Here is a 26,200-nt window from a genome sequence, read left to right as displayed (position 1 = left end):
GCAGACAGACCGAGGTGGAAATGCAGACACAGAGGTTACTCGAGAGACTGACTCTGAAGGACAAGCACAGTCACAGTTCTATCGCACAAGGTCTGGGAGACAAAATCACACATGTTATAAGTTCCAAGGTGTGAAATAAAAGGTTTATTAGTCTATGTTAGTAAAAGAAAATATACTGCTGTTAGTATTGTAAGATACCATGTAGAATACAGAATAAGAAGTTAAGATTTTTATTAGTTTATGTCATGGCTGTTGTAATGTTAGAAAGTCATACCTAGAGGCATTGTTTTGGTAATTCACAGTATTGTAAAAAAAAACTTGAGAAGGGGGATGTAATGTATTATGTGAGTATTCGTAGGTCAGAGTGTGTATGACGTCAGAACGCTGGGTTTTGTAAAAATGGAAGTCTGGTGAATAAACGCGTGTGTTTAATACTCTGGTGTCCGAGTCACATTAACGTTACAGTAATGTTCTATGGTTTTATCTCCCCAGTACATTCTCCCGTCCTGATGCAGGGTCTCAATCTGAAGTGTTGACCATCCTTTTGTCACTAAAGATATAGTCTGACATGCTGAGCTTTATGCACTAGATTCCAGCACTCTGAGTATCTTGTGCCTTCATGACCTGTGTCCATAACTCTGAAGTTTTTGTGGTCATGTGTAGAGTAGTTGCTATACCAAGCCATTATTCATCCATGCAGAATGTGTTCTACAACAATAAGAATTGGTAAGATTCAACAATGATATGCCAAATTTCTTTAACCTGCTGAGTAAGTAGAGGCACTGGCGAGCTTTCTTGGGAGTGACATCAATATGGGTGGACCAGAACCAGGCCAGGTTATTGGTTATGTTCATAAGTAAGAATTTGAAGCTCTCGACCCTTTCAAACTCAACACCTTTGGTGTAGACAGAAAGCAATGTCTTTGGATATATTTAAGACTAAGATTGATAGTTTCTTAATTGTTAAGAGGATTAAGGATTACAGGAAGAAGATGGGAGAATTGGGTAGAGAGAGAAAAATATCAGTCAGATTGAATGGCAGAACAGCCTTCGTGGGCTGAATGGCCTAATTCTGCTGCCAGATCTTAGGCTCTATTGGATGAGATCAGCAATGCTGTGGTAATGTGCTCTCTCTCCCTCCATCCTTATTAATCAATCAACCAGATGGCTTCATAAACAGTGGTTCACTATTTCACCCCTGACCCCTCTCAATCGGAGATATCCCCTTTATTTAATCTATCTCTCCCACAAGCTTTGCAATTTAAAACTCTTTATCACTTACTTTTGCAGTTCTGGTAAAGGGTCGTTGACCTGAAACACTGAATCCTAACATTGTTAACAGATGCTGCCTGATTAGTGACTTTTTCCAATAGTTTCTGTTTTTAATCCACCTTTATTAGTTTTCCCATACTATTTTAATAGTCACATTCTAAAATAATTTATCAGGAAGATCAGTCAGACGTGACTTTTCTTTCATACATCCATGCTGACTTTGCTCAGTCCTATTATCCTTTTCAGGGTGATCTACAGAAATTATTAAATCCTTCATTCCCAAGCACTGAAGTTAGGCTAAGTTTGCTGTTATCTCTCCCCTATTCCTTATGTTAGTGGAATAACCCAGAGGAGCACTGTGAATCTATCAATACTTGGAGTATTCTTTATTCCGATTACCAGTTCTTTGGTTATTCCAAAGAAGTCATCACTACTTATTCCTTAAGATTGTTATAACTAGAGGTGGTAATGGGGACAAGCTCCCACTAGCTATTAAATGCTCCCAATGGTGTGTGCCTCAAAAAGCCTCTGACAACCAAGTCCAACTCTTGCCCTTCACATGTAGCTCAGCTACTAAGCCTGGCAGAACTGTTTCTACTGACAGGAGAAGAGTCAAGGACAGTTACTGGTGCCTTAAAGCCAGTTGCTTCAGGAGTTGAGGCTTGTCAGCTGTAGTTAGCAGCTCATCTAGGAGAAGGAAAACTCTTGATCTCAAACCTCTGCTGCCTTTTGGCTATACCCACTCATGGGGAAGACTTTGGGAGTAAACCCTGAGGGAAAAATTGGGAGCCGGAGTCCCTAAGGCAATTCTACATTGAATGTTACGCACACTAAATGCTGAGTTCCTGCAGTCTTTGGTTGTGTTGCTTGGATTTCCAACATCTGCAGATTTTCTCTTGTTTGAGTTCAAAGTTGACTGGCAACTCCCACAATGCTGTTGGTACCAAACTGTAATGGTCTCTGCCATTCCTTTGGGTTCATAGATGCATGAAGGGGGGAGCTTGATACATGGACAATAGCTTGCTCTCCATATCGTACTGCCCAGGCTTACGTAAGTAGACAGTTGGGATGCAATATCCATGGCCAACTCTGACCGACAGAGGCCTCATTTCTTTCAATTTCTAAGATGTAGGTCATCAGATCCTTGGGACGTATCAGGTTTCAAGCCTACCAAGTTCTCAAATAAATGGGTAAATTGGTTTAATATTGTCACACATACCAAGGAATGGTGAAAAACTTTGTTTTCCATGCCATCTTTACAGATTATGTCATTACAAAGTGTGTTAAAGCAGTACCATGGAAAGCATTAACAGAATCGAAAATATAGCTACAGAGAAACTACAGTGTAGGCAGACATTCAGGCGTAAGGCTAAATGAGGTAGACTGTGAGGTCAAGACTCTTTCATTTTACTAGGGAACTGTTCAATTTTCTTATAACAGTGGGATAAAAGCTACTGGTTATGAATGCTTTCAGGCTTTTCTATCTTCTGCCTGAAGGGAGAAGGGAGAGAATAACTCGGGTGAAAGGTATCTTTGCTGAGGATGGCTGGGGAGGCTGGTTTGCGCGATGTGCTGATCTGTATCCACAACAGGAGTTCCTCACCCATGTTAGACCCTTTCTTTTGGTGCTTCTGGAATAATGGTCAAGGATTCAATGGGAACAAGTGAGTTACCAATTTGATTGTCACTTTGGCAAGTGGATTGGGTGAGACTGCATTAATGTGGTTACTGCTGCTGCCTTCTAGCTCCAGCAAGATGGGTTACAGCCTGTCTGTATGAAGATTGCATGTCCTCCACATCACTGTATGGATTTCCCCAGATGTACAAGTTTCCTCCGACAGCCAAAGATATGCTTACAGGTATGTTAATTGGCCACTGTAATTTGCCATGCTGCGGGTAAACGTAAGGAGAACTGGAGGAGGGAAAATATAATTTATAAGATGGGATTCAGATTTAATGTTTCTATTTGGTATGTTTTTATGACTTTACTTCCTTTCCACCTGGAGGAAAAGTGTAGACTTCTAAAACCACTGTTCTACTATATGGGACAGTCTAAATTTCCAAAATGTTTAAAACATTTTACAAGTGCACACACTCTGTAGAAAAAACCAAAGATGCCAATTGGAAATTATTTTCAACACCAAAAACCTGCAGACAGAAGGAATTTACAAGAATGTTGCTAGGATCGGAGGGTCTGAGTTATAGGGAGAGTTTCAGTATGCTGGGACTTCTTTCCTTGGACTATAGGAAAATGAAGAGTGATCTTACATAGACGTATAAAATATGAGGGGCATAGACAGGATGAAATCGTTCAGTCTTTTTCCCAGGGTCTGGGAAGCAAGAATAAGATGAGAGATTTAAGATGAGAGGTGAGAGATTTAATAGAAATTTGAGATGCATTTTTTACACAAAGAGTGGTATGAACATGGGATAAACTGCTAGAGGAAGTGATTAAGGCAGCTAAAATGTAACAAAATTTTTAAAAGACAGTTGGACAGGTATATGGATTGGAAAGTTTTAGAAGGTCACAGGCCAAATGTTGGCAAATAGTTTTAGCTTTGATGGGTATCTTGATCATAATAGACCTCTTTCCATGCTATAAAGCTAAGAACTGTATGAATGCTTATCATATGAGGATGGTAGCCTGCACTACTTAGATGGTAGAATCCAAGCTGCCCTATGTGGCAAATACAATGCATCTTGAGTCTATGCAGCCACTGCCTGCCCTGCCAATGCTGTCCTTTCCTTCTGGAGGCTGGTGGACAGTGTGTGGAGGCTCAAGGAAGTAGGAAGCCAGTTTGCAGATCCCACACAGTTCCTGTGATCTGAGGAAACAGATTTATTCCCAGAGGATGAAAAAGAAGATCAGAATCCAGGCAGATGGCTGTTGAGCATTATTGGTTTCTTGGACTTCAAAAAAAAGGTGGTGATAAAATTGCCACATGGAGCGAAGTATTCAAAGTCTAATGAACAAAATAGATAGTGAACAAAGGAGTAAGAATTAAAGTATAAAATAATACAAAATAAAGATGACAATAATTGTCAACCTTCCCAAAATGTCATAATATGACAATGAATAAAGAGAATTCCCAAATGTCCTGCCCTATCAACTCAGTAATAACACACAACTAATTAAGTGAGGGTGTCAATGTTTAGCCTCATCGCTAATTAATAGTTACAAACATCACTTGCTAGATGTTCAGGTTCAAAGCCCACTTCTTCATGATTAATTCCTGATGTTTCCCATGGTGGATGCACATTAATTCCTGATGTTAATGAGGACCCATTTCAGTATCTAGCACTTCACAGGTAAAACAGGTAGGTAGGTTGAAGTAATGGGTGAAATGGGATAGAATGCAATTTAATCATTATTTGCATTATATAGTTCAGGTTCCTCATCTAAGGAAAGTTGTGCTGGCATTGGAGAGGGTTCACAAGCGGTACACAAGGATGATTCTGGGAATGAAAGGGTTATCATGCGAGGAACGTTTGATAGGTCTGGGTCTGTACTCATTGGAATTTAGAAGGATGAAGGGGAGATCTCATTGAAACCTTTTGAATATTGAAAGGCCTAGACTGAGTAGATGTGGAAAGAATGTTTCCCATCATGGAGGAGTATAGGACAAAAGGGCACAGCCTCAGGACAGAAGGGCATCCATTTAAAACTGAGATGCGGAGAAATTTCTTTAGCCAGTGGGTGGTGAATTTGTGGAATTTATTACCACAGGCAGCTGTGGAGGCCAGGTTGCTGGGTATATTTAAGGCAGAGCTTGATAGGTTCTTGATTGCATATGGCATCAAAGGTAACGGGGAGAAGGCTGGGGAGTGGGACCAAGGAGAGATAAAATGGCTCGGCCATGATTGAATGGCGGAGCAAACTCAGTGGGCCAAATGGCCTAATTCAACTCCAATGTCTTATGGACTTATTAGTTACTCACAATGTTTTAAAGAAGAACTAAGTATATTCTCAAATGAATAGTAACTATTATGAACATTTCTTTTAATCTTACTTTACTTAACAAGATTACCTGTATGTTGTTCTAAATGTCCTACTTCTTCTACTTTCTCAGAATAGAGCTGAGCCACCAACCAAATTCTCTGCTGTAGTCTAGGATGCAGCTCAATTGTGATACACACCCTGATCAAATTGTTGACCTGCACGTGAGCCTTCTGAGCTAAAATGGAATTTGGAATATGGAGCTTAGAGACATCAGCTAATCTGCTAATCAGCAATACAAATTTAAATAAAGCTTGCAATTTAGATTGTTGCAAAGTGCAAATAAAATGTCATATAAATAAAATGTCAATAAAATGTCACAAACTCCAAGATTAAATCTTTTTTATGAAGTCATGGTTTTGATTTTATCTCTTCTAGGCCATGCTCTCTTTTCGCCACTATCATTGGGGAGTAGGTACAGGAGCCTGAGGTCCCACACCAGCTAGTTCAGGAACAGTTATTACTCTACAACCATCAAGCTCCTGAACCAGCATTGATAACTTCACTCAACTCAATGCTGAAATGACTCCACAACCTATAGATTCACTTTCACACAGTCTAAAACTTAAGTTCTTAGTATTATTTCTTTACTTACTTTATCATTTGCAGGGTCTCCCTCTGCAGCCTGGGGGAGGGGATGGGGGAAAGAGGGACACAATGAATTGGGGGGCTGTGCTCTGCCTCAGGACTTTCTCCCAGATGGCCTCCCCTAGCAGGGTTGGGCAGGAGGTGAAGGAGGATTCAGCTCAAACCATGTCATCAAGTTTGCAGATGGTACAATAGTGGTTGGGCTCATCAGCACCAATAACGAGATGGAGTACAGAGAGGAAATGAAGTGGTTGGTGGATTGTTGTGTGAAGAATCTAAGTCTGAACACAGAGAAGACCAAGAAATTCATTGTGGACTTCAGGAAAGTGCAGATAAACCATCCCCCTCTGTGAATACATGGCTCCTCCGTAGAGAGAGTTAAGTGCACCAAGTTCCTGGGAGCTCTCATGGTAGATGACCTCACCTGGTCCCTTAATGTCACCTCCCAAAACAAGGCACAGCAGTGCCTCCACTTCCTAAGGAGACTGAGGCAAGTGAGGCTCCCGTCACATCTTTACTATATTTTATAGGAACACCATCGAGAGTGTCCTGACAAGTTGCATCCCCATCTGCTATGACAGCAGTCGAGCACCGGACCAGAAACCCCTATGAAGGACAGTGAGAACAGCTGAGAGGATCATAGGGGTCTCCCTGCCATCCATCGCGGAGATTTATCAGGAGCGCTGCGTATGCAGGACCTTTAGTATTATAACGGATCCCGCCCATCCATCCAGCATTCTCTTTGACTTTCTACTATCAGGCAGGAGACTCCAAAGCATAAAAGCAAGAACAGTTAGGAAGGGACACAGTTTTTACCTTTGGGTCGTTAGGCTTCTGAACTCCTGGCCACATCGAATTCAAAGTGTCATTGGTTAATCTATTCTGTACCTTACAATAATTTATTTATGCATTTGGCTTCTTATTTATGCATGACTCATCTGTAGATTTTATCCATACGCTCATAAGTTATTGTGTGTTATATGTACTACTCAGCTTTACACTCTGGTTTATATACATGTGTATAGTTAAATGAAAATAAACACTTGATTTGTCTTCTTTTGCATAGACTTTCTTTACATAACTAATAATAAATTTACTTTGAACTCTTAGCTTACTAACCTTTGATACCGACTTTAAAAGTGACCACGGCTTGTTGCAGCACAGAAATACATAGTTTACCTTTCCACATGGAAAATAACGTTGCCTTGGGAGGGGGAAGAGGTGGCACAGGAGAAGGTTTGAGTGGTTTATGTGGGTGAAGCACCTTCAGATTTTATTTTAGGAGTTATGTGCTGTCACTTTTGATCAGTTCCCACTTGCCTCCCACTCTCTGTTGGGTAAGTGCTTGCAAACTGACAGTGGTTAAGAAACTGCATTTGCTGCAGGGGAAAGGAGGTCAGTGGGGGGGTGGTGAAAGAAAGGAACAAGATATCTTGTTGGTGTGGTACTACCTGCGGCTCTGTGTGAGAAGTAACCTCTAGAGCAAATCTGCCTCAGCTCAACTGAATTAGTGGGATCAGGAGTGAAACCAAACTACCTGGTCACATTCCTCCCAGAAAATGTGGCTGAGTAGAAGTGACCAAACGAGATGTCTCCCCTTCACACTTAGAGTTAAAACAAGGTCACTTTATGGTTGCACTATACTTTAAAACATAGCCATTTGCAGAGAGGTGTCAGCCTGACCAGAGTAGCACACAAAATCCTGGAGACACTCATCAGGTCAGGTAGCATCCTTCAGATATTTCTGTGTTGCTCCACATTCCAGCATATTCAGTCTCTTGTATCTCCAGCCCATATAAAGTGCCCGGAATCAACGATGGGAACAATATGATCATTGACTTTTCAACTTCAGCCATTGACCTTTCAAACCATATTGCATTTAAGATTCTTCGCAAGTGAATGTTCAAACGAAGGTGAACACCCAATCTCCACTCCATCTACCTTTCCTCCTGGATATCTGCAGCCCCTTGGGCACCCCTGCCACCTAACCTAATCATGGTGCAGCTGTCCTTGTCCTCAGATTTAAGTTTTAACAGCTGTCTAACATCCTCTGTAAAAGCAGAAAGCTCACAAGGGACGTAGGTCAAGGAAAAATGCAGACACACATTGGGCATTAGATCAAATGCAAGCAGCAACCCTGGAGATCATTTTCATGATGGATTCATATGATTGGTGGATGTAGATGTGGCTAGCTAGGCCGGAATTTATTGATCATACATAATTGCACTCAAGCACATTAGGAGATATGCAGTCACATATAAGACCATAAGACATAGGAGCAGAATTAAGCCATTCAGCCCTTCGAATCTGCTCCACCATTTCATCATAGCTGATCCCAGGTCCCATTCAACCCCAAACACCTACCCTCTCACCATATCCCTTGATGCCCAACCAATGAGGAAAATACCAACTTCCACTTTAAATATACCCACGGACTTGGCCTATACCCCAGTCTGTGGTAGAGCATTCCACAGATTTACTACTCTCTGGCTAAAATAATTCTTCCTTACCTCAGTTCTAAAGGGTCACCTCTCAATTTTGGGGCTAAGCCCTCTAGCTTCAAATACCCTCTCCACATTCACCCTAAACACAAAGTACACTGCAGATGCTGTGGTCAAAGCTACACGTACAACAAGCTGGAGGAACTCAGCAGGTCAGGCAGCATCCGTGGAAATGAGCAGTCAACGTTTCGGGCCGAGATCATTTCCACGGATGATGTCCCACCTGCTGAGTTCCTCTAGCTTGTTCCACTTTCATCCTATCTGGTTCTTTCAACATTTGAAAGGTTTCAATGAGATCCCCATGCATATTCCAAGTATGGCCCGACTAGTGTCTTATAAAGCTTCATCATTATCTCTTTGTTTTTCTACTCTATTCCCCTTGAAATAAATGCCAACATTTCATTTGCTTTCTTTACCACAGACTCAACCTGTGAATTAACCTTCTGGGAGTTTTGCACAAGGACACCTAACACATCACATGTTTGAATTTTCTCCAAATGCTCTGAAATCTCATCCTTTGTAATGGACTCCAATACTTTCCCAGCCACTGAGGTTAGGCTAACTAGCCTCTCTTTTGTCTTCCTTCCTTCTTAAAGAGTGGAGTGACTTTTGCAATTTTCCAGTTCTCCGGAATACAAGCCAGATAAAGTAAGAATAAAGAAAGACTCAAGTATGGGTTTTACAATAAGTCATTACTATGTTTTTAATTCCATATTTACCTGAATTTATGATTCTGAGCTGCCATCATGATTTTAAAATTTTGGATTACTGGTTCAGATCTCTGGATGCTAGTCCGGTGACACACTGTAACTACAGTGTTACCAAAACCAATAACTAGTGTCTCTGTTATCCATGTCTGGACTGGTTAGATCTCTCAATTATTCCTCATCACTGCCTCTTCCTCTGGCCCTACAACCTTTGAGGGTGGTAAATGCATGGAACTATGTGGAGCAGCCAGCTAACACTCCCAGAAGTATTGGTGTTGGTGAATACCCAATTCCCACTCCACCCACTAGTCCACTCAGATATCTGCGACTTCTTAGACATCACTAAATCCTTCCCGTCTACTCTGAGCTGCCTTGGCCCTCAAATTCTTAAGGCACTGTAAAGATCCACCTCTTTGACAGTTCTTACTCACTTCTGTAATGTCCCCTCATTTGGCTAGGTAACTATTTTAACCAATTATCTTTCTAAGAAGCAACCATAGATTTTGTCTTTTTTATTGCAACTGCAAACTCTGTAGAATAGGACATCGAGCCAGCTCCTTAGAAAAGTCAGACGCATTAGAATAAATTAATTTACAACCTGGATTTTATGGTATTTTAAAAAAATGAAAATGTTAATTATTTCATCTAAATGTTAATTTCGAGGCGAAGAATTCTATTTTTAATGTAAATTGTGCAAGCAGATCAAATCCAGCTACCATTTTTAATGGAATATATATGGTTTGGATATTTTCTGCGACTGAAGAAGTAAAAAGTTTCACCTCTGCTGAAAATAACTTTCTATATTTCTGCCACATCTTTGTATTCTTTTTAAGAGTCCAACAGAGTGAAGTAACCTTTACAAAGTAGAAGATACAGCGGCAAGTTTGTTCATAGCAGCTGCACAAACAACAGTTACAAGGACCAGATCATCTGTTATTTTGTTAAGATACAGTATATTGATTGAGAGATAAATAATGGTCAGGACACTAGAGATAACTGCTCTGCACTTCATTATAATAGCAGCATGAGATCATAGGCGCACTTAACATCACATCTAAAACGTATCACCTCCATCACTGCAGCACTCCCTCAGTTACACAGTAGTTGTCGTGGAAACTTTGGACTCAAAGACAAGTGTGTTATCAATTGTACATGTTTATGGCAGCTTAGAAAAAAACTGTGGTCTTAAAATTTCTCTATCTCAAAAAACATGTACAAATTGCTAAAAAATATATATGTTGTCAAGCTGTCAAGTTTCAAAAAAAGGAAATGACAACAGAACCTTTACTGCCTCCAAGTATTTAGTTGTTTAATGCTGCTGCATCCTCAGTTACATTTCCTTGCAAGAGTCTGTAAATAGATGCTGGCAGCCTCCCTGAACACCACAGAAAATAAACACAAGTGCTGACAGGCATGTTAACTGCTCGAAGCTACCTGTGTTCTGCGAATGCAGGGGTTCAGTGCCTGTTAAGATCAGTACACACCTTCCTAGAAATGCGGCTTGGCAGCACGGTGGGTAACATTTACTTGCACTATAGCGAAGGAGCCTGTGGTTGTTGGGCTGTGACTTTATCTGCTGGTTAATCTAACTGTAAACACACAAGCGGAGCACTGTTTTAGCTTAACGTACCCACCAACACTTCTGCGGCATTCGCGTCATTGCGCAAAAGACTTAGACAGGCTCAGTACCACAAACAATTAATTTTCCTCTTCTAACCACCTATAACATCTCCTGGTGCCTCCTTGACTCTTCAAGACCCTGCAAGCTGGTTTCTAAAGATCTACTGCCAGCATGCAGCTTGTAAACACTGAACTACCATGAAAGTTGTAAAGTTATATTTATGTATGGCAGTAAACCGATTCACATCCTGGCATTTGACACACTTTCAAAGTGCTGAAATAAAAACATGCAGTACTTATCTTTGGTTTACATTCTTTTGCTGAAATGATGTGGAAGAAAACCAAGAGGCATGAGGCGCAAAGTAATTGAACTGTACAATCTCCAAAAGCAGACGAGGAAAAGCATCAGGGAAATCCAGGGATGGTGCCAAGATGGGAAGGGATAGTCACATTACTAAATTTCATGTCATGACCTGCACTGGGTCTGGATATAGAAAGAAAGTGATTGTCGTTATACAGGGAAACAGGTTGCTTGCTGCTACAGGGGACTAATTCTGTTCATCCTAGGTCAGGGGTCGGCAACCCGCGGCTCCGGAGCCGCATGCAACTCTTTCATCTCTGTGCTGCAGCTCCCTGTGGCTTTGGAAAATAAATGATGAGTATTTAATTAAAATGTATTTTATGTTAGTTTGTTAGTTTTTGAAATGTAATTCTAAATTTGAAGATTATGGTGATCTTGTACAATCTAAATAAAATGTGTTTTTAGTCGCTATTGATATACGTCACAACTGCCAATGCCTGATGCCCGCCAGTGCCGATTTCTTTAATTTTTCAATCCAAGGTGGGCTAACTATGGAGAATTCTAAAAAAAAGAAAAGTGACTGAAGAAAACAGAACGTTTAATGATACGTGGGCAGATTCATTTGCTTTCACTGCTGACGAGACTGATTTACCGGTATGCTTAATATGTAACGAGAAACAAGCAAACAACAAAAAGTCAAATGTCGCAAGACATTTCCAGAATAAACACGCAGCCTTTGCTCAAAAATATCCGGATGGAGATGAGAGAAAAAATGGTTTGCTGCTGGCGGACAATTTAAGTTCGGCGTTTTTCATAAATACAAGACGGACTCAAATAGACGTTGAGTATTTTACTTAAAAGTAACCTTCAACCCAACGTCTTTTTTTTGGAGTTCAAAATGTTTTTGTTGCATGCAGAAATGTAATTTCGTTTTCTCTGCAGGAGTTCATCGATTTCATAAATGCAACACATTATAGTTTGTTTATACATAGCATAAAGGCAAAAAAAAAACATTGTATGCAGTGCTATTTCATTTTAAATGTCAAACAGGTTTTGTGGCTCCCAGTGTTTTCTTTTCTGTGGGAAACGGGTCCAAATGGCTCATTCAGTGGTAAAGGTTGCCCCCCCCCCCCCCCCCGGTAGGTCTATCACAGTTACTTGTATCTGTATACATTTACTAAAGTCAGAGAAGAGCTCTGTGCTCACTATTCGAAGAGCAGTAATAATTCAGGAAAAATAGCATCTCACTTTCTCTTCCAAATTCAGTTTAAAATAGTAGCCAGACAAACAAAAAAAATGCACGACAATGGTTTGGATTTGATTTGATTTTACCATTCTTTCAGATCTTCTGAACAATAATGGCTTCATGGATGCTGCCTTATCCTCCGAGTAGTTGCAGCAATTTCTGTTTATATTTTAGGTTTTCAGTGTCTGCAGTGCTTGGGTTTTGAATTTCTCTCAGCTTGCTGCAGATGGTCTTTGCCTGACACACTCCTTGCCACTTATCTGAAGCTGTCTTGGTCTTGCTATGTGGGAGAATGGACGACCGCGTTCGCTGAGGGGTAAACATATCATCATAGCACCTGGCAATGGGAGGTTGGAATGGGACTATATGACAAGGTGGAAGCTGCAGTCTGACAGGAGCTGAAGGACAGCCTTGCAGGTTAAACCAAGGGTGCTTTACAGAGCTTTAATTCTTGTCAGTATGAAGGGAACATCTGATGCAGGATGACAAATCTGAATGACTTTTGATTTTTCCCAGATCTTATGGCATGTTAACTCACTATATCAGATGTTCAGAATATATATCATGACATAAAACTCTGGTTAGGCCACACTTGGAGTACTGTGTTCAGTTCTGGTCACCTCACTATAGGAAGGACGTGGAAGCATTGGAAAGGGTACAGAGGAGATTTACCAGGATGCTGCCTGGTTTAGAGAGTATGGATTATGATCAGAGATTAAGGGAGCTAGGGCTTTACTCTTTAGAGAGGAGGAGGATGGGAGGAGACATGATAGAGGTATACAAGATATTAAGAGGAATAGATAGAGTGGACAGCCAGTGCCTCTTCCCCAGGGCACCACTGCTCAATACAAGAGGACATGGCTTTAAGGTAAGGGGCGGAAAGTTCAAGGGGGATATTAGAGGAAGGTTTTTCACACAGACAGTGGTTGGTGCGTGGATTGCACTGCCTGAGTCAGTGATGGAGGCAGATACACTAATGAAATTTAAGAGACTACTAGACAGGTTTATGGAGGAATTTAAGGTGGGGGGAAAATATGGGAGGCAGGGTTTAAAGGTTGGCCCAACATTGTGGACCGAAGGGTCTGTACTGTGCTGTACTATTCTATGTTCTATGTTCTGTATTCGCTGTTTTGTTGCTTTAGTATAATGCAACATGCAGAATAGTGAGTTAGTGTTCATGGGTTCCCGGACTGTTCAAAAACCTGATGGTGGAGAGGAAAAAGTTGTTGTGTAACTAGCTGAGTTTTCCAGCAGCTTCAGGGTTGGATCCATTTTAGGGTTGAAAAACATCCGAAGGTAACATGCAAGTAAAAACTGAAAATAATGATGTACTAATGCAATTGATCAAAATTTGATTAAGTGATGGGAATTTAAATAAATGTAGAAAGAAGGAGGAGAGGAGAAGGGGTTCTGGAGGAAACCACCAGATCTAATTAACAGTGGAAGCACTGTGGATGCTGAGGAAATGTCCACCAATGAGCAATAAATAAATCTGGAGAACAGCTGGAGCCCTGAATCTCAGAAACACTCAACATGATCTTTACTTGCACTCTCATCTCTTTCCAAAAACAAAGGAAACTTATAGTATGTCCACAGCCTGTGCTATAGAATTGGACCAATCCACTGTCTTCAGCACAGTTCAATGTCAAATTCTCCATCTCCAGTTTTAGGTAACATGCTTTCTCTGTCTGTAACAGAGCTGGTCAATCATCAATCTGAGATAATGGGGTTTGATTATTCTCTTCACTAGCATAGCCTGATATGCTGGACGTGTCCCACACCCAGTGATTAGCAGCATATAATGTTATTTTTTGCCTGAGTGGTCGCCCTCTAACTTCCCATATCCCATTTGACCAGATGGTTCTTATAACTTATTCCTGCAGAAACTTTGGCCCCATAGATAGTCCCTTTATCCTACTTATCCTTCCCAAAATTTTCTTCACAATTTAAGACTGTCTCTTTTAAATCTCTCTTTCCCAACTCTGCTGAATGGTCTTCGTCATGAAACATTAATTCTCTCTCTTTCCGGAGATACTGTCTGACCCGTTGAGTGCTCCCAAGTTTTTCTATTTTATTTCAGATTTCCAGCATTGGCAGGCAACTTTGATTTTGATTTTCACCTGCATATCCCCAATCACCAAAGGCACTCAAGATCATATAGTTTGAGATTTTATTAAGTCACTTCTCATCCCCACCTTTTGGAACAGTGATGTAATGACTCTCTCCACTTGCGAACCAAAGTTCACTCAACCTTGAGAAATGAATTTTAGAGCAAAACTCAGTTACCACACTGGAGTGGGTTCTGTTGGCTTCCAATTAGCTAAGTAACACCTTTTTGAATCACTGACCATTATAATTAATTCATAACTGATTTGTAAGCTGTGTTCATGGCAATTACTTCTTCCTTATACTAATTAACAACAGTTTAATAGCAGCTTGCTGAGAGATCTTGGTTCAACATTAGATGGTTTAGAGCAAAGCACAGAATATGCAAAAGCAGGCAAATACATTTTAAATGAATGCAATACCTAAAAGATACAATTTAACACACACTTCCATTTAACTTAATATTAAATATCAGGGAGTCACCATAGAGGCTTCAAGATTGCTCACAACCAGATACCCTACAACGTGGTCTGATTACAGTTTGCATGCAGCTAATAATGACACTGACAGTAAAGAGTTAATAAAGTTACAATGCCCCATATTTTACATCTTTCCCTTCAGTTGACAAGAGTTGAAAAGTGACAAGAGGGGAAAAGCAGAGGGAAATGTAACTGCTACATCTGAAAACCCAATGCAATGGAACCTAGTTGAACCCATAGAAACATCTGCTGAGCAGGAATTCAATTCAGCAGGTTGAAATGTTGTATAAAAGGCATTAGATCCATACCAAAGTGTGAGATTTTATTTAAGCATTAATAATTTTTGGCACTAATTTGATTTCTTACCTGAAGTGGTTTCCTGCATCTTTTCACGTTTCCTCTTCTTCTTCTTTCCCTTCAACAGTTGAAACAAATTCAAGATAATTTTATCGAATAGTTATTTAGAGGAAGCGTATCTCACATCATCATCTTTAATGTTCTTCCTTCATTATTGTTCAATCTGTATTTTGGCTCAAGGACAATTTCACCCTTGATATCTTTGTTGGTTTGGGTTGAGTGATCCACACAAGCAATTAACCTCAAAGACGCAACGATGTGAACTTTAAGTCTCCCCATGTTGCACTAACTAAACTGGTAATGCAGTGAAAAAGAGATGGATTTATTAAGCACTTGGTTTTGATTTTAGCATTATCTTATCTTACAAAGAGTCCATTGAAGTTAGGTAAGAGCATCAAGCCTCTGTGCAGTCTGGGGTTCTAGTCCATTAGTAGGGCTCAGAGGGCAAATTAACTGACACAGGAGGCCCATCATTCTGAATTTATAATCCACGAGCTTCCTTAAAGATCCCAAGAGGTAAAGTGTATGGGAAATAGGGGTGGACATGGTGTTGCAGCAATTCTGCCTCACAGCTCCAGTGAACCAGGTTCAATCCTGAGCACTGGTGCTGTCTGTGTTGAATTTGCAAGTTCAACCTCTGACTGTGTGGATTTTCCCCAGGTGCCCCAGATATCTCCCACATCCCAAAGACATGCAGGTTGGTCGGCGATCAGACACTGTAAATTGCCCCTAGAATGTAAGTAAATCTGAGGGGAAGTTGATGGGAATGTGGGAAGAATGAAATGGAATCAAGGAAGGATTTGCATTAAAGTCAGTCAGCACACATTTGATGGACTGACGCACCTGAGTCCTACATCATAAATGAAACCCTAGCTGCATATACACCACCCTGCACCTGTCCCACTTCCAGAGAAGTGGTTCCTCCTACTGTGAGTAGGACATTAACTAACACCATGTTTAACTGGACTCAGACAGGAAAAGCAGTTGTTGCTCTCAGGCTGGACAGTCAGTCACATCAACAAGTGCTAAACAGCTTGCCTGGAAACTGAATGAAGGGAGGCGTTTATTAATCTACTGTGTTCACCTACACAGGCAGAACTTGTACATACACCAAGTCTTAAAAGAGACAGAAAATCATTGGAGTTGGGTATCCAGTCATCAAGAACAGTTCAAAGTAAATTTGTTATCAAAGTACTAATATTTTATTGAATACTATTGTATACTTTGCAGGCATTCACAGTAAATACAAAGAAACACAATACAATCGATGAAAAACTGCACACAAAGATAGACAAACAGCCACAAAAGACATCAAACTGTGCAAATACAAAAAAGTAGAAAATAGTAATATTAATGATAATAAAAATAAATAAATAAACAATAAATATTCAGAACATGAGTTCAAGAGTCCTTGAAAGTGAGTCCAAAGATTGTGGGAACAGTTCAGTGTTGAAATTGAGTGAAGTTATCCCCACTGGTTCTGGAACCTGATGCTTGAGGGGTAATAACTGTTCCTGAAACTGGTGGCCGTGGAACCTAACGACTCCTGTACCTCCTTCCTGATGGCAGTAGTGAGCTACATTTATTTTGAGACTGGTGCTTCAAGACCATGGATGCTTTGAGATAAGATTCATGTTACAGTAAAGGTACCGCAACAAGCAACTTGGCAATGTCAGCAGACAAGTTCTAATAGCTGTGTAACAGAGAGTCTATTCACAGCCTCACAATGAGGTAGCAGTGTATGACTCAATCTAGGCAAAAGACAAAGAAGTGTCCTTCCAATCTTAACTATCTAAAAACTAACCTCTCCTTCTGTGTGCATCTACCTGAAACCTAATCTAGGAATTCGTTTTTGTGGGACTCTAATAGATGGCATGATGACATAGTCCAATGGATTAATTTTGTTTCAATTGTTCCTTTATAGAACAGCTTCAAAATCGCACAAGGTCACTTTATACGTGAGTTTGTCTGATGCTGAAGTCAGAATTTTTCTTTTGGAAAGTTCTAATGAAGTAGAGGAGCTTAGTCTGGACTGAAATGAACTAGTTCCATAAAGATTAACTCTGATTCCCAATTGGTCAACGAAATGAAATCCTATGGAGCAGCAGGTTCTTAAACGAGAGGACATAGATTTAAGGTGAGAGCAGAACAATTAAACTGGACTTGACAGGAAACATTTTTTTTACACAGAGAATGTTGTGTATATGGAATGAGCTTCCAGAAAAATAGGTAATGTCTTTAAAAGACATTTGGACAGGTACAGAGATCAAAAAGGTTTAAGACCATAGACATAGGAGCAAAATTGGGCCATTTACCCCATCGAGTCTGCTTTGCCATTTAATCATGGCTGATTTATTTTCCCTCTCAACCCCATTCTCTTGCCTTCTCTCTGTAACCTTTGGTGCCAATCAAAAACCTATCAAACTCTGCTTTAAGTATACTCAGACTTGGCCTCCACAACTGCATGGGGCAATGAATTCACAGATTCGCCACCTTCTGGCTAAAGAAATTTCTTCTCATCTCTGTTCTAAAGGGACACCCATGTATTCTGAGACTGTGCCCTCTGGTCCTACACTTCCCCCACTATAGGAAACATCCTCTCAAATTCCACACTGTCTAGGCCCTTCAATTGTCCTGCAAAAGGGTTTCAGCCCAAAACATTGACTACTGTTTTCCATAAATTCCACCTGGCTTGCTGAGTTCCTCAGGAATTTTGTACGTGTTGCTCAGATTTCCAGCATCTGCAGGTTTTCGCTTGTTTTCTCCTTCAGTATTTGGTAGGTTTCAATGAGATCTCCCCTCATTCTTCTAAATTCTGGCAAGTACAGCCCAGAGCCATCAAACGGTCTTCATACATTAACCCTTTCATTCCTGGGAACATTCTTGTAAAACTTCTCTGGACCACCTCCAATGCCAACATATCCTTTCTTAAGTTTGGGGCCTAAAACTCGCAATGTCTAAATGTGGTCTAACCAATGCCTTATAAAACCGCAGCATTACATCATTGCTTTTATACTCTAGCTCTCTCAAAATGAATGCCAACATTGCACTTGCCTTCCTCATTACCAACTCAACATGCAAGATAATATTTCTGTAATCATGTAGTAAGACTCCCAAATACTTTGCACCTCTGATTTCTGAATTCACTCTCGATCTCGAAAATATTCTATCCTTTTATTCCTTCTACTAAAATGCATAATCATACACTTTCATGCACTGTATTCTACCTGTCACTTCTTTGCCCATTCTCCGAATCTCTCTGTCCTTCCACAAACTCCCTGTTTCCTAAAACACTACCTGCCTGTCTGCCAAAGTTTAAAGGAATATGGGCCACCAAGCACAGGCAAATAGGACAAGCCCAGGTAGGCAACTTGGCTGGCATGAAGAAGTTAGGCCTAAGAGTTCCGTGGTTGCATGCCAAGTAACTCTATGACCCTAATAAGGCAGATGGTCTCTTTTCATAGAAAACGCCCAATTTTGTCTCCCGTTGACCTATAATGGGCTGGCTTACTGCCCAGGCAATGAAGATGCTGGTTAGCCCTGGTGTCTGGTGAAGGTTTATCTGCTCGTTTGCAAACAGATGTCAATCCCACTAAAACACCTCCTGCTATACACAATACAACAGAGATGAAAATAATTCTCCTCTCTCATCAAGGAAAGGCTTGTCAGGCTTGTTCCCGTGAGCACCGTGTCCTTTCAACAAGTCTCATTCTTTATTAGGAACAATCAGAGAATTTATTAAAACAAGATTTTAAAGCTGGTGATTGAGCTTGTGAGGTGATAGCTGTATTTGCTGCAAACATTCACAGCTGCCACATCACGTGATATCATAACGACCACCAATTTGAATAAGTGCTAAATTAAAATACGAACAAACAATCCCAATTACCAAGCCGTAAAACAAAGCCACAGCAGTCTAGAAATTGAGAGCACCTCATGTGCCCAATGCAGTTTTAGTCTTGTTTGTACAAGGAGACAAAGAGCTGTAGATCTGTAAAACACAGACACAGACACTTTGACACAAGATGCCAAACAAGATGCTCAGGAAAACCAGTCCCATTTGTCCACACTTGTTCCCAACCTGGAATCCATGGATCTCTTCCTTAATGTTACTGGTCCATGGTATTAAAAAGGCTTGGAACCCCTGCCCTAAATCTTTCCTATATATGCAGTCAAAAATTCTTTTAAACGCTGTTACTGTACCGGGTTCATCCACTTCCTCTGGCAGCTCATTCCACATACATACTATGTTCTGCATGTAAAAGTTGCCTCTCAGGTTCCAAATATGGCTTTGTTTTTAATTCCCAACCCCGGGAAAAAGACTGTGTGTATTCTACCTATCAATACTCCCTTATATAATAGGTGTGAGTTCCCACCCATGAACCAGAAATATAAGAAAATGTTGGAAGTAAAAATACAACCAAAGACCCTTTTAAATTCCCAGACAAAGCTATAAGAAACTTACATAGTTATCCCTTGCAGACCAGCCTGGGTAAAGCTGCATGTGTAGTTGCCTCTCCTTTCGAGCCAGTTCATAGTACTTGGCCTGCTCCTCACGAGACAAAGCATGCCACTAGAATAAGAAGAAAATGAGTGGAATATTATTCAATGCGTTCATCAGAGCACACTGAGTTTAGAACAACAGCTTAGAAATAGATGACTGCAGTTCACTTGTCCTTTCAGAATTTATTTTATGGCACTTGTTAGTTCTCCACCGAACAACTTGAGGCCAGGGAACTACTGGCCAGTGTGCCTGATCTCAGTTGTATGGAAAGTACTGGCAAGAACTCTGTAGGACAAGTTCTGGATAGTCAAGGACGGATCAGGAACAGTCACTGCTTTCTGCATTAGAGATCATGTCTAACCTGCCAAGTCTTTTGGAAATTTTAAATCTAAGGGGATAGATGAAGGTACGACAATGTGTGCTGCCTACATGGACTTTATCTATGTTTTGCAAGGCTCTACATGGTCACCTGATCTGGAAGGTTAGGCACATGGGATTCGGAGGGAGCTAATGTGGTTGATTCAGAATTGGCTAGGGTGAGAAGCAGATTGTGATGGTTGAAGGTCAGTTCTCCATCTGGAGGTCTGTGACTGGTGTGGTGCCCCAAGGATCACTGTTGGGAACTCTGTTATTCATTACTTATGTGAGTGAATGAATTGGATGTGAAAGCAATGGCATGATATAAAGTTTGCCGAAGATACTAAATTAGGGGGTCTTGTTGATAGTGAAGTGACTTACAATGAATTGATCAGTTAGGGAGATGGGCCGAGGAATGGCAGATGGTTTTCAACTTGGTTAAGTGTGAGATGATGCATTTTGGACAATCACACCAGAGTAAGAATGGTAGTGGGAATAGTGGTGCGTGGTTGAGTGTTACAGAACAGAGGGGGTGGGAGTATCAGTATACAGTTCATTGAAAGTGGCCGCACAAGTAGACAAAGTGATGAAGAAGGCATTTAGCATACCGGCCTTCATCAGTCAGGGCATCAAAATGTGTTGCTGGTGAGTCCACACGTGGAGTACTGTGCTCGGTTTTAATCACACTGTTAGTGGAAAGATATTGTCCAGCTGGAGAGGGTGCAGAAGAAATTTGCAAGGATGTTGACTGGACAGGAAAGTCTGAGTTATAGGGAGAGGGTGACCATGATGGATACTTATTCCTTGGAGCATAGTAAAATGAGGGATAATCTCATAGAGGTTTATAAAATCAATGGGGAAAAGACTGTGATTTTCCTTTCCCCAGGGTTAAGGAATCCAACACTGGAGGACTCAGATACAGGATAGGAGTGGAGAGATTTAAAAGAGACCTGAGAGGTAATTTGTTTACACGGAGTACCTAGAACGTGCTGCTAGAGGAAGTGGTTGAGGTGTGTACATTTGCAACTGTTAACATGCGTTTTGATAGGTACATGGAGGGGAAGGGCTTGGAGGGCGAAACACAGACATGGGGACAAACAGGGAGAATGCAGGGGCCAGCATGGACTAGCAGAGTCAAAGGACCTGTTGTATGAGTTTATGACTCCACTATCTTACAGTGGCTTATTAGGCTATGAGTAGAAGTGAGACAGGGTGGAGCAAACGTTCTGCACTGGGAGCCTGCTTCACACTGCTCTGCAGTCTGATTCACGATAACATTATGGGTTCTGCAGTAACACTCAGTGATACGTACCCACACCATAAGAAAGACTGGGCTGCACACGGCTGTGCCGGGAGACGAGCAGGATCCCTCCTCCCGGAGCACTGCTGTGAACAGGAACGCAAAATGGATCTCTGCCTTCTGCAGCAGTCCCCTGCAGTGGGGAGGACCTGCCTGAAAGGGCTGGTGTTGTCGTGCTAGGGTCACTCATTGTTGAGATACAGGGCTCAGGTCTGCTCCCTTGCCAGCAGGATGAGTGTGGCCTGGGAGCAACTACTCTATGTATTGCTGAGATCCTGCCCTCCCTCAGAGTGACTGTATGATCACATTGCTCCTTCTGGGCATGGTGGAAGTTTGATTCCTCAAGCTTGAAGGCCAGTGACCACTTTTGCTATCATAGAGATGAGGGAGTTTTTCTGTGTCTTGTAGATAATCTACAGGCTTTTGGGCTTCAGGAAATGAGTCATTTGTCACAAGGATACTCATTATCCAACCCATTCCCCAACCACAATAAAACCACAATGTGGCTGGTCCAGTTGAGTTTCTGACCACCCTCCTCCAGCACCTCCTCCCTCAAGCATCTTGATAGTGGAGAAGTCAGTAATGTCAAGCGAATAAATATCAATGGTTAGGAGTACACAGCATCAGTGACCAGCTACATCAGCAAGTACATTGATGATGTTACTCTGTCCAAGACCAATCACTATACGCGCCAACCAGAAGCCATGGATGACCGTCAGAGCAGGCGACAAGGCAGCTCTAACATCAGCAAGGGCCAAACTGTCCCGAGTCATCAGAGGGGAAAAGCGTACACACGCCCAGCTAATCCACAGTCACTTCCAAGACAGAGGAGACACGCGGTACATGTGGAAGGGCATCCAGGACAACGTCACCTGACTGCGCAGGTGATGCCTCCCTCCCAGATGCGCTGAATAACTTCTACACCAGACAGAAAATATCGTGGCAGCGAGAAAGTCCACCCTTCCTACAAATGACCAGGTGTTGTGTCTCACCGTGGCCGATGTGAGAAGAACCCTGTGCAGGGCCAACCCACGGAAGGCTGCTGGACCAGACAACATCCCTGGTAGAGTGCTCAGAGGATGTTCAGACCAGCTAGCAGATGTTCTCACTGTCATCTTCAACATCTCCCTGAGCAGCACCACCATTCCAATGTGCTTCAAGGCCGCCACCATTGTCCCCATGTCGAAGAAGTCTTCAGTGTCCTGCCTAAATGACTACCGTCCCGTTGCACTTACATTCATCATCATGAAGTATTGAGAGGGGCTGGTCATGAGGCATATCAAGATCCTGCTGCCCCCCCTCACTGGACCCCCTGCAGTTTGTGTACCGTCCCAACCGCTCAACAGATGACACCATTGCCATCACCCTCCACCTGGCCCTAACCCACCTGGACAAAAAAGACACATACATTCGGATGCTGTTCATAGACTTCAGTTCAGCATTCAACACAATCATCCCTCAGAAACTGATTGGAAAGCTGAGCCTACAGGGCCTGAACACCTCCCTCTGCAACTGGATCCTAGACTTCCTGACTGGGAGACCTTAGTCAGTCCGGATCGGGAGCAGCATCTGCAAAACCATCACACTGAGCACGGGAGACCACCAGGGCTGTGTTCTCAGTCCACTGCTGTTCACTCTACTGACCCACGACTGTGCTGCAACACACAGCTCGAACCACATCATAACACGACTGTGGTGGGTCTCATCAGCAAGAATGGCGAGTCAGCTTACAGAGAGGAGGTGCAGCAGCTAACGGACTGGTGCAGAGCCAACAACCTGTCTCTTAATGTGAACAAAAGAGATGGTTGTTGACTTCAGGAGGGCATGGAGCGACCACTCCTCGCTGAACATCGAAGGCTCCTCGGTAGAGATTGTTAAGAGCACCAAATTTCCTGGTGTTCACTTGGCAGAGAGTTTCACCTGGTCCCTCAACACCAGCTCCATAGCAAAGAAAGCCCAGCAGCGTCTCTACTTTCTGCGAAGGCTGAGGGAAGTTCAGCTCCCACCTCCCATCCTCATCACATTCTACAGGGGTTGTATTGTGAGCATCCTGAGCAGCTGCATCACTGCCTGGTTTGGAAATTGCACCATCTCAGATCGTAAGAACCTGCAGCAGATAGTGAGGTCAGCTGAGAAAATCATCGGGGTCTCTCTTCCCACCATCATGGACATTTACGCTACACACCGCATCCGCAAAGGAAACAGCATTATGAAGGACCCCATGCACCCCTCATACAATCTCCTCTCCCTCCTGCTGTCTGGGAAAAGGCACCGAAGCATTCAGGCTCTCATGACCAGACTATGTAACAGTTTCTTCCCACAAGCTATCAGACTCCTCAATACCCAGAGCCTGGACTGACACCTTACTGCCCTATTGTCCTGTTTATTATTTATTGTAATGCCTGCACTGTTTCTGTGCACTTTACGCAGTCCTGTGGTCTATGGTCTAGTGTAGCTTTCTGTTTTTTTACGTAGTTCAGTCTAGTTTTGTACTGTCATGTAACACCATGGTCCTGAAAAACGTTGTCTCATTTTAATTATGTACTGTACCAGCAGTTATGGTCGAAATGATTTTTTTCTAGTTGAAAAACTAGAAAAAAATCCTACGGTTTTTTTCTAGTTGCTCTTTAGTGGTACAAATGTTATTTGCCATTTGCCAGTCATGCCTGGGTGTTAATCAGGTTTAGTTGTACACGGGTAAGGATTGCTTCACTTACTGCAATGCTGTGAAGTCATCAATGAATGACCTTGTGATGAAGAAAGGTCAGTTGTGAAGTAGATCCCATCAACGTTATGCTAACAAATGATCCTTGCTACGACACTTGGCCCACCACTGTAAAGGTATTCATTCTCACTTCACCACTGGAGCTTGGGAAAACACAAACTGGGCCTCGATGAGAAGGTTTTCTAGGGCCATACAGAACAGAGGCAAGAACAGCTCATTTGGTCCCTTATGCTTCTTGGTACTGGTAATAAATGCTGGTATGTCCATTGACAATTCCAGTTTCACAAATAAATAGAAGTATTTTTTCACTGAGTGTTGTGTGATAAGTGCGCTGTATTAGATTTATTTTCCATGGCTATGACAATGGTGGTCTCTTCTTCACTGTTGTACCAATTTCTGTCCTATAATAGTCCCACTGCATTTTGCCAACCACCGAAAGAGGCCCACAGTGGACGCCATCTACGTTCATCCCTGGAGTATCTGGACTCTAAAGACACATACATCAGACTATTGTTTATTGACTACATTTCTGCTTTAAATATTATTCCAAGAAAACTCATCACTAAACTGCGGACCCCGGGAGTCAATGCCTCCCTCTGCAACTTGATCCTTGACGTTCTGGCCAACAAACTGCAAACAATAAGGATAGACAGCAACACCTCTGCTGCAATTATTCTAATAACTGGTGCTCCTCAGCCCCCTACCCTGCATGGCTAGATTGTGCTCTAATCCAATCTACAAGCTTGCACAAGATACCACTGTAGTGGGCCCGTCTCATATCGTGATGAGTTTGAGTCCAGGAAGGAGACAGTTTATTATCATCATGTGATGACAACCTTTCCTGACTGTGTGCAAAACAAAAGAGCTGGTCGTTGACTTCAGGAAGGGGTGTGTGTGTGGGGGCGGGCGGGGGGGGTGGGGTGCATGCTCTTTCTGCATCAATGGTGTTAAGATTGAGAGGGTTTAGAGATTCAAGTTGCTGGGTGTGACTATTACACCAAGCCTGATCTAGCCTAAGTCAACACCACAGCCAACAAAGCTCACCAACATCTCTACTTCCTCAGAAGGCTAAAGAAATCTGGTATATTCCCATTAACCCTTTCCTTTTTTATCAATGCACAGCAGAAAGCATCCTATCTGGATGTATAAAACCTTGGTATTACAACTGCTCTGCCTGGGCCTGCAAGAAACTACAGAGAATTGTAGACACGCCTCATCACATCATGGAAACCAGCTTTCCCTCCATTATCTCTGTCTGTACTTCACAGTGCCTCAGTAAAGTAGACAAAATAATCAAAGACCCCACCCACCCCAGGCATTCTTCCTTCTCACCTCTTGTATTGGGCAGCAGATACAAAATCCTGTAAGCTTCTACCCCTGCTGTGATGAAATAGTTATGTAGTACGATAAGATGTACACTTGACCTCACAATCTACACTTTGTCTGTAGCTGTTACACATCATTCTGCATTGATACTATTTGACTTTGTTTTACTTCAATGCTCTGTGTAATAATTTGATCTGTATAAACAGCAAACAAAACAAACTTTTCACTGCGCTGTATCTCAGTACATGTATTTTTAACAATAACAAATATGTTTCAACCAATTCCAAGGTGAGAAAAAGAGGTGAGAGATGAGATCGTGACTGGGGAGGAAAATAGGACAATTCTGTTAAGATGTGTCTACGGTGGTTTAGCTTAAGTTGCTTTTTACATTCTCTGACATTGCTGATAATAAAACTGCATTTTAAGTATACTAGTAGAAGGAGAGAATACTCTCATTGGCAAAGGGTAGTCACATGCTCCTGTTGACAGCAAAAGGGTTGAGGTTATGAGGGATGAGAGCTTCAAGTCCCTATGAGTGATCACCAGTAGCTTGGTCTGGTCCAACCTCTTTGATGTCATAGCCAAGAAAGCTCACCAATGCCCTCAGGAGGCTAAAGAAACTTGGCACATCCCTGTTGATCCTTACCAATTTTTATGCCCACCCTAGGACACATTCTATCTGGATGCATTACAGCTTGGCACGGCAACGTGACTGCAGGAAACTGCAGAGTTGTGGACACAGCTCCGCATGAAACGGGAACTGGAACTGGCCTCCACTCTGTGGACTCTGTCAATATTTCTTGTTGCCTCACTAA

At 42.0% G+C, this 26,200-nt stretch overlaps 1 protein-coding gene across 3 annotated transcripts in view; it reads right to left on the bottom strand.

Annotated features, from left to right (window-relative positions):
- lef1 (lymphoid enhancer-binding factor 1) overlaps positions 1 to 26,200 on the bottom strand; it is a 180,675-nt gene that overhangs the window by 34,572 nt on the left and 119,903 nt on the right. For all 3 annotated transcript variants that reach the window (XM_059965375.1, XM_059965376.1, XM_059965374.1), the window contains 2 exons: positions 19,639 to 19,746; positions 15,183 to 15,231 (listed from right to left, as the gene is read on the bottom strand). In XM_059965375.1, coding sequence (XP_059821358.1) covers positions 15,183 to 15,231; positions 19,639 to 19,746 — 157 coding nt within the window. The remainder of the gene's footprint in view (positions 1 to 15,182; positions 15,232 to 19,638; positions 19,747 to 26,200) is intronic.

This window comes from Hypanus sabinus, chromosome 3 (assembly GCF_030144855.1).
Source record: "Hypanus sabinus isolate sHypSab1 chromosome 3, sHypSab1.hap1, whole genome shotgun sequence".
In the NCBI taxonomy this organism is placed as follows: Eukaryota; Metazoa; Chordata; class Chondrichthyes; order Myliobatiformes; family Dasyatidae; genus Hypanus; species Hypanus sabinus.
This window is presented reverse-complemented; position numbering and strand designations above follow the sequence as displayed.